This window comes from Epinephelus moara, chromosome 7 (assembly GCF_006386435.1).
Source record: "Epinephelus moara isolate mb chromosome 7, YSFRI_EMoa_1.0, whole genome shotgun sequence".
NCBI classification, from domain to species: domain Eukaryota; kingdom Metazoa; phylum Chordata; class Actinopteri; order Perciformes; family Serranidae; genus Epinephelus; species Epinephelus moara.
In genome coordinates this window covers 40,915,502-40,927,239 of record NC_065512.1, presented here as the reverse complement: position 1 = coordinate 40,927,239, position 11,738 = coordinate 40,915,502, and the positions used below count along the sequence as shown (strand labels likewise).

Sequence of the window (11,738 nt, the reverse complement as noted above, 5' to 3'; positions counted from 1 at the left end):
AACAAACTTTGGTACGTAAGGATGATTCATTATGAACATCAACAAACTGAAAACGATCAGATAAATAAGATTTAAACCAGCTCAGTGCAGAACCTTTTAGGCCAATTAAGTGATCCAGTCTCTGCAGTAGAATTTGATGGTCAATTGTGTCAAACGCCGCACTAAGATCTAATAAAACAAGTACAGAGACACCAGGCAACCAGGCAACTACATCAGGTTTTTCTCATATCACATTATATGACAAGATGTTTTTTTTAATCTCTGCTTTAATTAGGTACTGACTGTAATCATCTCTGCTCTGAAAGGCTGGAGGACAGTTTAGACCTCATAACCCTGACCATCAGGGAACCTTTATACACCAACTGTACGGGACTCACCAAAAATACATCCTACATTATAGGAGATTGTGTGCACCATCTCCACCTTGGCATTTTCTGAGTATCCAGCCTTTCATCTTAAATGACACCTACCTATATGGCAGTATGGCTGAATATGGCTTGCCATTACGTCACAGCCAAGAAGCTCATCAGCCTCAGTTAGATCTCAGAACTAACTGTCTAAAATACTGTCTCACTGTCTGCTGGAATTCATGAACTGAATCACCTGCTGGAATAAATGCAGCCACGTCCACCTCTTGTTTTGTGGACTGACTGCTTGAGTGAGCAACAAAATGAATGAACACTGAATACCAGAAAAATACAAATTCCATTATAGGCCAGGGTAGGCCACACTACAGACCTGTTGCTCCAACCTCTCAGTCACCATTAGAGGCCAGCTAAACAAATAAAATCATTTAAGGCCCTGTTACTTTGGTTCAATGACCCACAGATGCATTGGACAACTTGCTACTAGAACTAGTGGGGTTTTAATAAATTACTCTGTCTGTCTGCAGTGGAGGGGATGAAGGTGGTGGAGATTGAGAAATGTTGCAACGACATTAAGAAGCTCCGTGAGGAGATGGCATCCAGAAACAACAGGTGACAGCCACAACAGAAGCAATTTGTCAGATCTACTTTAGTATTTTATTACTGTAAATAAGAATATATGCAGAGCAGTTAGTATTGCATAAGTATCATTATTAGTGCAGTTATAGCAAAAAAAAAGTATTTATCACTGTAGTAATGGTAGTTATTATTTTAACACTGAAACAACAAGGCCTAGTTGATAAATTAATTAGTCACTCATCAGAAAATTAATCACACACTATTTTGATATTCAGTTGATTGTTAAAATCAGTTAAGAGCAACAGCCCAAACTGTGAGAGCCCAAGTGTTCAATATAAAATAAATAAAAATATATAAAAATGAACAAAACATTTCTGAAATTATCTGAAGAAATTATTAAAATTGAGCTTAGTATTGTGAAATGTTATTTGCATTTTCAAACTAACTGAATTTCATTGGATAACATTTTTCTTTCAGTACAGATATTTAGGGGCCTCTTTTTTTCCTGCTCGTACTTTCTTCGTCTTCTTCTTCTTCTTCTTCTTCTTCTTCTTCTTCTTCTTCTTCTCCTCCTTCCAAGGAAATCCTACTTCCCATGCATGAAAAATCACCAAAGTTTGCACAAAGGTCCAGTCCTATGCCAGATTTGTTCAGCTGCAAACACAAGTCAATAGTCCTGATGGTGTGTAGCGCCACCATCTAAAGTTCAAAACTTTATTCAAAATGTAGCCCCAATACTGAAGAAACTTTTGTACATTTAAACCTATTGCAAATTATGAAGTCCATCACTGTTTTTTTTTCAAAAACTGTAAAACTTCTTAAACCTATCTCCTCTCACAATTTTTGCTCAACTGACACCAAACTTCCAAGCATCTTTAGACTGTCTTCCACAAATTGTCCTCACAGATTTTTGATTGATCAAAAGTTGAGCCTAGAGTGCATCAAGATGTTTGACTGTAAACAGTACTGTAAACATATACTTGCAAATTCTTGCTAAAAAAAAAAAAATTAACAACATTTTGGAATCATGGTAGATGATGTTTGGCAAATATCAGAATTTTATATCAAAAACTGAATTTTTGACAGCATTTTGAATTCTGTCCTCATGTGAACCATTGCTGTCAAAGAGCACACACATCAATTTTTCACTTGTTTTATTAAAAACAAATCAACAACATCTCCATGCTGTCTATATGCAAGATGTGTATTTTCAGATTTTTGTCTTGATAACTGAATTTATGACAGCAGTTTAAAATCTGCCTTCACAGCTGCTGTCATCCTGGTGGCTGGCTTAGTCAATTTGGCTTAGACAAGTTGTCACTTGCTAATTAGCTCAGTCAGATAGAAGATATTCCTTGGTGTCAGAGGTTGTGAGTTAAAGCCTCAACTGATGCAAAATGTACATTGTAATGGCAACTTTCTTATTGTGTTCCTAGTCTGTCTCTTGTTGCTCAGAATTGCCCAAATTTGTCTAAAATTGCCTAAAATTGCCCAGCCCTGACCATTGCTGCGCAGCACCTATAATTGTATTTGTTGTCCCGGTGACACTTTTATTTCATGTCAAGTTTTATTTCATAATGTGACTTTTCATAGTGTAATATTTTATTTCATACCCTGACTGTCAACAGTGATCATCTCACTTCTCAGCCAATCACATGCCACTCTTTGGACACAAACTCTTTACAACACTCCGTTCCGACAGGACGCTCTGGCCCATCACATATTCTCTGTACTGTGAACTTTTGCAGGTCCCCTGATCAATATTGCTTAAGATCCTGCACACAACTGCTGAACATCTTTAATTCTAAAACATTTTGTACAGTATTTTGTTGTAATTTTTCCACTCTATTTTAATGTTTTTTGTTCTTCCGCAGTTACTTGCCATTATCTTAATTTCCTCTAAATATGTTTATTGAATATATCAAACACCAAAAAAAATTCTTTGTAAATGTAATCCTACTTGTCAGTCAACCTTATTCTGATCATGATTTGAACAGGAACTAACTGGTAAATCTGGTAGCAGTTGTTGAGCTTGCTTGCTTGAGAGAGGAAGGGCACTTGATTGACAGAAAAATGAGAAATGACAGCACCACTGTCATGAAAAGCAATGTTATGAAACAAAAAGTGTCATGAAATAAAAGTGTCACTGGGAAAATGCCATTATAAAATACGAACTTTTGAAAAAGGGCCGTTTGAAATCAGATTTTCTGTTATGAAATTTAAAAAACACATTAATTAGATAAAAATTCGATTGTAGGCCAGTGTAGGCACAATACACAATTCAGATGATGATTTATATTTATTTTAAACATCTTTTGTATTCATGATTGAACACTTTGGGGTCCATACTTCTCAAAGTGTGTGTTGAAGATTTGATTAATCGAAACAAGAATCTAGAGATCATCTGGTAAGGAAAATTATCAATGGTTAAAGCCTTAATCAGTGTCACTGGTAGTTCTAGCATTAGATGCAAAGAGTAAAATAACTAGTCGTAGTAGTAGTAAGTAGCAGTATAAATAATTGATAAAGTAAGACTGGTGAGGGCTCGCTGATAAAAGTTTTACACTGGAGACTGAGATTGTTTCACTGACTGGTCAATGAATATTATTGAATTTCATATTTTGTATTATTATTCTTAGTAGCATTGGTACTTGTATTATTTCTTTGTAGCTTCAAACTGTTTATTTTTTTTCAGTAATTTTGTGGAGGACAATAAGAAGCTGACTCCTCGTAGAGATGTGCCCTCCTACCCAAAGGTAGGTTTTCCTAGAAAGTCTCTGTCACAGGGATCACTACACTGTATGTTCTGTTAGCCCGGTGAGTCTGCTGATGACAAGTGTGTCAGAAACACCATGCTGTTTAGATGTGACTGTTGTGAAAATGTAACTGGTCGTCAGGTTTAGTCCTTGTCTATTCCCAGAAATCACTGCAGTACAATAGGTCACTGTGAGATAATAATCATCTCATCTTTACTCTCAGAGAACACAGCAGTGAATCCATAGAATGTTTGTACAAAGGCACAAGTTGTATTTTACAAAAACATTCACCTGCAGACAGCTAGTTGCTGCTAGTCATATTTGTTGCACATTTTGTAACTGAACAGAAAGAAACATTTTTAAACACTTCCTTTTTGTGGTGAGATACAGCAGTCCAGCAAGAATTTAGGAAAATAAAGTAAAGTAGTAGGGATGACATGAGGTTATATGCATGAGCATTACAGTAAGTGTGTGTAGTGGTGTGTAGATGTGTGTGCCTGGGCCAGGTGGAGGCAGACACGGTTAACTGCAAGCTCTGTTGCCTCCAGTACATGCTGTCACAACAGACCATAGACGCCCTCAAAAAACCTGCCTTCGACGTCTGGCTGTGGGAGGCCAATGAGGTAAGACTGATCAGCTGGCTTAAACGCATCTCACCTGCAATTCTCCTCTCTCTTCTCCTTTCCATGTGCCCCTGGCTCCCTGTCTGTCCTGTGGCCCTTTGTGCGTGTTTACCCTCTGTGTGTGTGTGTGTGTGTGTGTGTGTGTTTGTGTAGTACCATCTGTCTAAGGAGACAGTAGAAGCTCTTAGATTGCCTACATTCGATGCTTGGCAGTGGGAGCCAAATGAGGTCAGACTCATGCCCTGATTATCCACTGATTCATTTTTCATCAAGCACAGGTTTAATTTCTGTTAATTATAACTGATTAAGTAACTGGTGAAGAAATTGCAAATTAACTGTGATTTAATATGCTATTTATGATTTCCTAAGTGTTCAGTTTTATGTTGTCATTAATGATCAAAAGTCTGTGTTCAAAGTAGAAGAGAAAACGATGTGTTTTGAAGTGCCAGCTGCCTGATGTTACCGACCATACACTGACACAACAAAAACTGGACATGCAGACCAATCTTTCTAATTGCAGAGATTTTGGCTTATCAAACACATGATAAGGGTAATGTTAAAGTTGTGCCCACAATGCAGCACCACCACCACTGACAGTTTGGTCGGAGACCTGGGTGTTTTATGCTAGTAATTGCCAATATTCTTGAGCTGTTAGCCTCAAGCACAGGTAAGGGCTGGGATACAGCAGGCTACAGAGGGCTAGTAAGATCACTTGTTTGTAATTCCACATTCCCATATTGTTTTCATTATGCCTCTGTGCCAGCCATAGCCACAACTGGAGGCATGTTGTGGGGTTGTCCATCCATCCCATTCTCATGAACGCCTTGAGGAAATTTCTTCAAATTTAGCACAAAAGTCCACTTGGACTCAACAATGAACTGATTAGATTTTGGTGGTGAAAGGTCACAGTAACCTCATATAGCATGTAGGGCTGTCAACGAATATTCTAAATTCGAACTTAAATTCGAATTCGAAAAAAAAATGGACCTTCGAATGTGAAAATTGATATTCGATTGTGGAGGAAAAAAAAAAAAACACCACCGCAGCTGTCCTCTTTGCGAGTGGGAAGTGAGCGCGGCCACGGAGCTGCATGGCGCGGCGCAGCGCAGCCGGTGTGGATGACACAATCGGTTAACATGGGCGCCGAAAGGAAACTGCCTTCGCTTCTCGACGCTTCGAGGCTATTCGCAGCGCTTCCGTGGGCGGTGTGGCCACGGGTCAGAATAGGGGGGGCAAGCGAGAGGTCCGCGGTCGTTTATAACGTAATGTTATAGATAATTGTTTTATGTGTTTTAATGTGTAGGTATGTAAATGTTTTCAAAGACGTTTATGTTGAAATAAAAATACCTACAAGTAGTTATGTTTCCCTGTATCAATACATATAGAAGTATGTTTCCTTGTATTAGTTTGCCCTCTTGTGGACATAATGCGGAAAAAAAAATTTGAATGGTTCAACCTATGAGTTATTTTTAGAAGGAATATTTGTCAAGTGTTTCGCTTGCTTGCTGTATTAACCCCACACTTGAAGGGGTGTACCAACGCTGAACATTAAAAGCTGGAATCCACTCAAAGACCAGGCCGTTGTTCCTTTTTTTTTTCCTCTTTTTATTTTTTCTTTGGTTTTTGCCCAGAATAGTGCAGAAGAAGGAAAACAGTTTCTTTTTTTTTTTTTTCTTACAGCCTTTTTCCCTCAGCAGGTGAAAAACCTTAAAAGACAAAACACCACATGATTACCATTTTGTAAAACCAGGTTCTAACAAATCAAATAATTATCAAACCCATAATTATAATTAATATACCAATTAATAATTATCAATTATCAAAACCCTTTCACATTAACCATTAACCAAGTGCATGAAAATAGATTAACTTTTTCCCTTTAAGTTAAAACAGACTTAAGTGAATTATTTCAATGTAAATGCATCAAAATATATAAAATACATTTTTTTAACCATGGAAACAATGAATTAAGCATTTTACTAGACCCAGCATACAAATTAATAAATAACTAATCAACCAACAATTTCCCCCCAGGTTTAGACACACATTTATATCCCATATCCACTATAAAATTATTATTTTAGCAGTGAATCACTGTTTTAGCAGCCTTAAACATGCTGTCTGCAGGTAGAAAAAAAATGACCCGTTTATCCTATGCCCACACTAGCAGCCAATGATCCAGCACAGTTATGTCTGCACATCAAACACTTTAAATTGGGATTAAGCAGACCGCTGCAATATTTATCTGACCAAACAAGTTACAACAACTCTTCCTCACCAGCCAACATTTACACAAAGCACCGGGCGCTACAAACAACTTCACCCACATCTCAGGTACCTCGCATCCACAAATAAAAATAAAAAGCGTTCTTACCGGCGGTCCGTTCAGCTCTTTGTTGGTACTTTTTACACGCTCTGTGGGGAAACCAAACTCCTCTGCTCTGCAGTGGCGTCTCTTTGTTCTGCTTGACTTGACACAGCTGAGTAATTAACGTGCTCGCACCCCAGCTGATGAGCCGGGAGCACTCACCGCTGTAATTATGCGTACCCATAAATAAACTACTTTGATTGTGCAAACTGGCTGGCCGAACTATACCGAATTATATATAAAACTTATCTGGGGCTACCTAGGTGAATACGGGTGCAGACGTGCTCTACCAAGTACTCTATAATAAAAATACAATATTTACAAACGGGGTTTGGCTGGTTGTCATGCGTGCCGCAAGGCCGCCGCGGTTGCGGGCTCGCGCATCAGCTGACGAAACAGCTGTTCGCCGCTACACCTCCCACTCAAGCTTTCTGAACTTACTCAGAAAGCTTGCAAACTGAAAAGGTGAACACCTTCACAAACAACTTTACCACTAGGGGCACTGCTCCTCTACAGGTAAAAGAACTACAAGCCGCCTGACATCTCTGCGCAATACCACACCATTAGACCTCTCTTTCCGGTCACTAGAACCTGTGGAGTGGATCACTGGCTGCTGATGGTGGACTGAGGCACAATTGCCTGGAGTGACAAGAACCTCAACATCTCTCACAATGCCCTTTGAATCGGGAACTACAGTGACGACTCGGCCAAGTCTAAACTGCCCACGCAAAGCATTCTGATCACAAAGCCATACAACATCACCAACGGAGACATTTCTTTCTGTAGCATGCCATTTTGATCTAACAAAAAGGTTTGGACCAGCAAGCTGGCACCATGCTTTCCAGAACTCGTTGACTTGACCTTGGATTTCTCGGAGCCACTTGTAGGGGTAGTTCTGGAAATCAAAGGACTTGAAGTCACCACTGTGAGATGCTCGGCCCAGGAGAAGCGAATTTGGCGTCACATACTCCACGCGGTCTTCCCGACTCTGGACTCTCGCATCAATAGGACGCTCGTTTGCCAGATTAGCTGCCATTTGGAGGGCTGTGAGGAACTCACTGAAGGTAAGATTTGTCGACTTGCTCAAACTTTGAAGAGCTCTCTTGGCGACCTTCACGGCAGCTTCAGCAGCTCCATTCCGATGCGGTGAGTCGGCAGGGAGCACTTTCCAGGTCCAGTTTGTCCCATTTGTCGCTGCATACTCCTCCAGGCTTGCTCTGTCTTGGCTCTTCAGGAAGGCATACAACTCCTCCAGCAAGGACTTTGCACCAATGAAATTGGTCCCAGGATCTGACCAAACCTTGAGGGGGTGGACTCTGATGGCAGTGAATCTCTGGTAGGCCATTAGGAAGCTCTCTGTGGACATACTGTTGACCAGGTCTATGTGTAGGGCCCGGCTCGCCATGCAGCAGAAGATGACCCCCCAGACCTTCATGGATACTCTTCTTTTGACATCGTCCTTCACCAAGTAAGGTCCAAACAGGTCAACTGACATGAACTGGAATGGTGCAGCAGGTCTTGATCTTTCCACTGGCAGGTCACCCATCACCTGTTGACAGACTTGAGCTCTGGCTTTTCTGCAGTGGTTGACGACTTTCTGGGCCAGCCTTCTGCCCTGCACAACCCAAGCCCACTTCCGCATCTTGAGTAGAGTCCCGGCAACCCCCTCATGCCCTTCTTGGTGACTCTGGCGTGCAAGCAGAGTCCCCAGCCAAGTGTCAAAGGGGATCAGTGGAACAGCCAAGCCGTCCTCTTTGAAGTGCTGGATTCGGCCTCCGCATACCAATAGCCCACTTGCCTCGTCCCTGTACACAACCAGCCGGTCTGTTGTGGTGCTGGGAAAGGTAGCTCCTACTTGTGCTGCCAGACAGAGGTCTCGGAAGGCGTCCTCTCTCTCTGCCACGGTGACTGTGCCACCAAACGGGACTGCCTCCCACTTTGATCTTCCCCTGGCTGTGCCATGAAGAAACTTCTTTGCTGCCCTCCAGACCAGTGCGAGTGACTTTTCCAGTCTGGTTAGGCTGCTGAATCGCTGGATATCCATCAGGCTTGTGACTGCAGCCCCGGCAGGAGGCCTGTGCAGATCAGCGGGGCTTGAGATTAGTTCAGGCTTGGGCTCCGTCTTTCCTCCAGCTCTGGTCAGGGCAGCAATGAATGCCTTTTTCTGGATGCACATGAGGTTCTCTCCGGCTTCGACAGCAACATCTTTGGCGGACTTCACTGGCCACTCACTCTCCGGGAGACATAGGAACTTAGGACCCTGCTGCCACTCTGTGCCTTCGTCCAGTTCCTTGGGGCTCGCGCCTCTTGAGATAATGTCTGCGATATTGAGGGGCCCAGGGATCCACCACCAGTCTTGGACATTTGTACTGCCTTGGATCTCCCCAATTCTGTTGGCAAAAAATGTTTGGTAGCCGTAGCTTTCACGTTGGATGGCTCCTAAGACTGTCTGGCTGTCGACCAGGTGGTACCACTTCTCCACATGGATGCTGCAGTGCTTCTGGAAGTGCTTTTTCAAACGAGCTGCATAGACTGCAGCTCAGCCTTGACAGCGTCCCCCTTGTGGTCTAATGGTGTCAGCCTGGCTTTGGCTTCGACCAGTCGTATGGTCACGTCCTCTGGACACTCCCACCGGAGGTACAATACGGCACCATAAGAGCGTTCGCTACCATCAGAGAAGGTGATACCACAGGGCTTGGCACACGGATCAGGTGGCGTCAGGGCTCTGATGAATTTCAACTGGCTGAGCTCAGCGTAGTCTTCAAAGAGACAGATGGCATCTTCAAGGAGGCTCTCAGTCAAAGGTGCATCCCACGTGTCTATTGATGGACTGTAGTTGACCTTTGCTTCCTGGAAAGCTCTCCTCACCAAGATGGCTCCCTTTTGTTTGACTGGAGTCGCAAGGCCGAGGGGATCGTATAGCCCAGAGACTTGACTGAGAAGCTCTCTTCGGGTGAGTGGATCCGGCGCCTGCGCTCTGACTTCCTCTCTTGACAGGTTTTCTCCGAGTCTCATTTTCTTTTTCTTTTTGGAGAAGTTCACAGCTACCATCAAATGAAGCTTGTCGCTCTCAGGATCATACCCAAGGCCCAGGGCTTTATTGTTCTCCTCAGAGAGTTGGTTTGGGAGGACCATCACTGGGGATTCTTCCTCCTTTAAGTGGCTTGACTCTGACCTCCCACTTTGGCCGGAGTAAACCCATGGCTTCATGTAAAATCCTCCGGCTTCCAGGATGTGCTCAACATTGGTCGTTAATCGCTTGAGCTGGCACAGGTCATCATGCGAAGTCAAGATGTCGTCTACATAGGCGTCTTGCTCCAGTACTCGACGCTCTTCTGCAAGATGGTGGAACATTGGCAGGTTGGCTGTCTCCCGCATGGCGACTTGAGCGATACAGCCGGCTGGTTTATCGCCTATGTTAACCCTGGTGATGGCATATTCCTGGATGTCCTCTTCCTCAGAGTCTCTCCACAGGAAGCGATGTAGGTGTACTTCCTGGTCCTCAAGCCATACAGAATTATACATTTTTTTAATGTCCCCAAGTGCAGCGAAGACACCTTGGCGAAACCGGATGAGGACAGCACGGATGTCATTGAGGACGTCCGGACCCTTGATGAGCAGGTCATTCAGGCTCTGGCCTCTGAATTTCTGACTACTGTTCCAGACGAGGCGGACTGGCGTAGTCACAGAGTGGGGGTTTGGTGCAATCAAGTGACTGATGTACCATATGGGTCCAGGCCAGCTTGCCAACTCTTCTTTGGACAGTTTGACTGCAGCGTTCCGCTCGACCATCTCGTGGACTTGAGCTTTGTAGGCCGCCTTCCATTTCGGCTCCTTTGCCAACTGCTTCTCAGTCCTCCGGAATGTTGCTTCGACTGCTCTCCTGTTGTTTGGCAATGTTGCTGGATCCTCCACCCAAGGGTACTTTGCATGCCAGTGTGGTTTCTCGCTGTGGCGATCTCCATTGATGTATGTTAGTCCACTCTTTATTTGCTCCAGCTCTCGCTCCTCAGAGATTGTCATCTCCTTTCCTCCAGGTTGGCAATTTCCACATCTACAGCCGCCACACCTGGGCTCACACGCAGCCCCAATACTGTCCCACCTCCACCAGTCCATGAAGTCTCGATTAGCAGCAGACGTGACTGCTTGAGTGAGCTGAGGTGGATGAACTGGGCTCTTGCTGGTGACTTCCTCGTACGCAACAGCTGCTGTGCGCATGGAGCGGGCAAAGTGGGTTCTGGATCCATGAGCTGTAACTTTAATATCTTCCATGAGATCTGGATGAGAGCCACTCACTGTTTTCCCAAGGGGACCATCCCACAGGACAAGGTCGCCAACGGAGCGCACTTTTTGAGGGACGAGTTGGCCTTCCTTGTGGCTGATGAGGAGCTTGATTTTAGTGGGACGGACCAGTTCATGAAGAGGGACATCAGGGAATATTTTTTGCAGTGTCTTGGGTGGTATGTGGCAATTGACCTCTGCGATGCTGTCCAGCCCGTAACACACAAGCTCGTGGGACCTCAGGGTTCCCTTTGCAGTTGTGATCCGGATCTTCAAGAGGTAACGCTTGGTCTCTACTGTCACTTGCATCCCGCCGACTCCATGGACTATGAGCGTCACATCCTCACTCCTCAGGTTCAGCTCACCTGCAGCCTCATGAGTGATGTAGTTCGTATCGGACGCCAAGTCTATCAGGGTCCCAATCCTCTGTCCAGCGTTTGCAGTAACTTCAAGGATCATCATTATGACAGGGAACTCTTCAAGGCCATTCTCTGCCAGCAAACTCCCCTCAGATACAGCTGAACTGAATGTCTTTGAGACAGAGTTGCAGAACGCATCCCGGCACCGCTGGGCTAGGTCAGGGGGCAGGCTTGTCAGGAACTCTTCCTGGGTTTCTGTGTACTTTTTCCATCCCCCTCTTGCTGGACTGGGCTTTGGCCTCCTTGGCCCATCTCCCTTACTTGCAGCTTTGGGACAGAGGTAGTAGTGATGACCCGGACCTTGAGCATCCTTACACCCCTCGCTTTTGCACAGAAAGGTGGTCTTG

The 11,738-nt window shown here is 44.0% G+C and overlaps 1 protein-coding gene across 3 annotated transcripts in view; it reads left to right on the top strand.

The window, feature by feature from the left end:
* Positions 1–11,738, top strand: part of pde9aa (phosphodiesterase 9aa) — a 160,855-nt gene that overhangs the window by 18,073 nt on the left and 131,044 nt on the right. Inside the window, exons 4-6 of one of the 3 annotated variants that reach the window (XM_050048350.1) lie at positions 893–977; positions 3,640–3,700; positions 4,249–4,323. In XM_050048350.1, coding sequence (XP_049904307.1) covers positions 893–977; positions 3,640–3,700; positions 4,249–4,323 — 221 coding nt within the window. Of the gene's footprint in view, positions 1–892; positions 978–3,639; positions 3,701–4,248; positions 4,324–4,476; positions 4,552–11,738 lie in introns of all 3 variants that reach the window. The other 2 variants (XM_050048351.1, XM_050048352.1) reach the window with 2 other exon arrangements.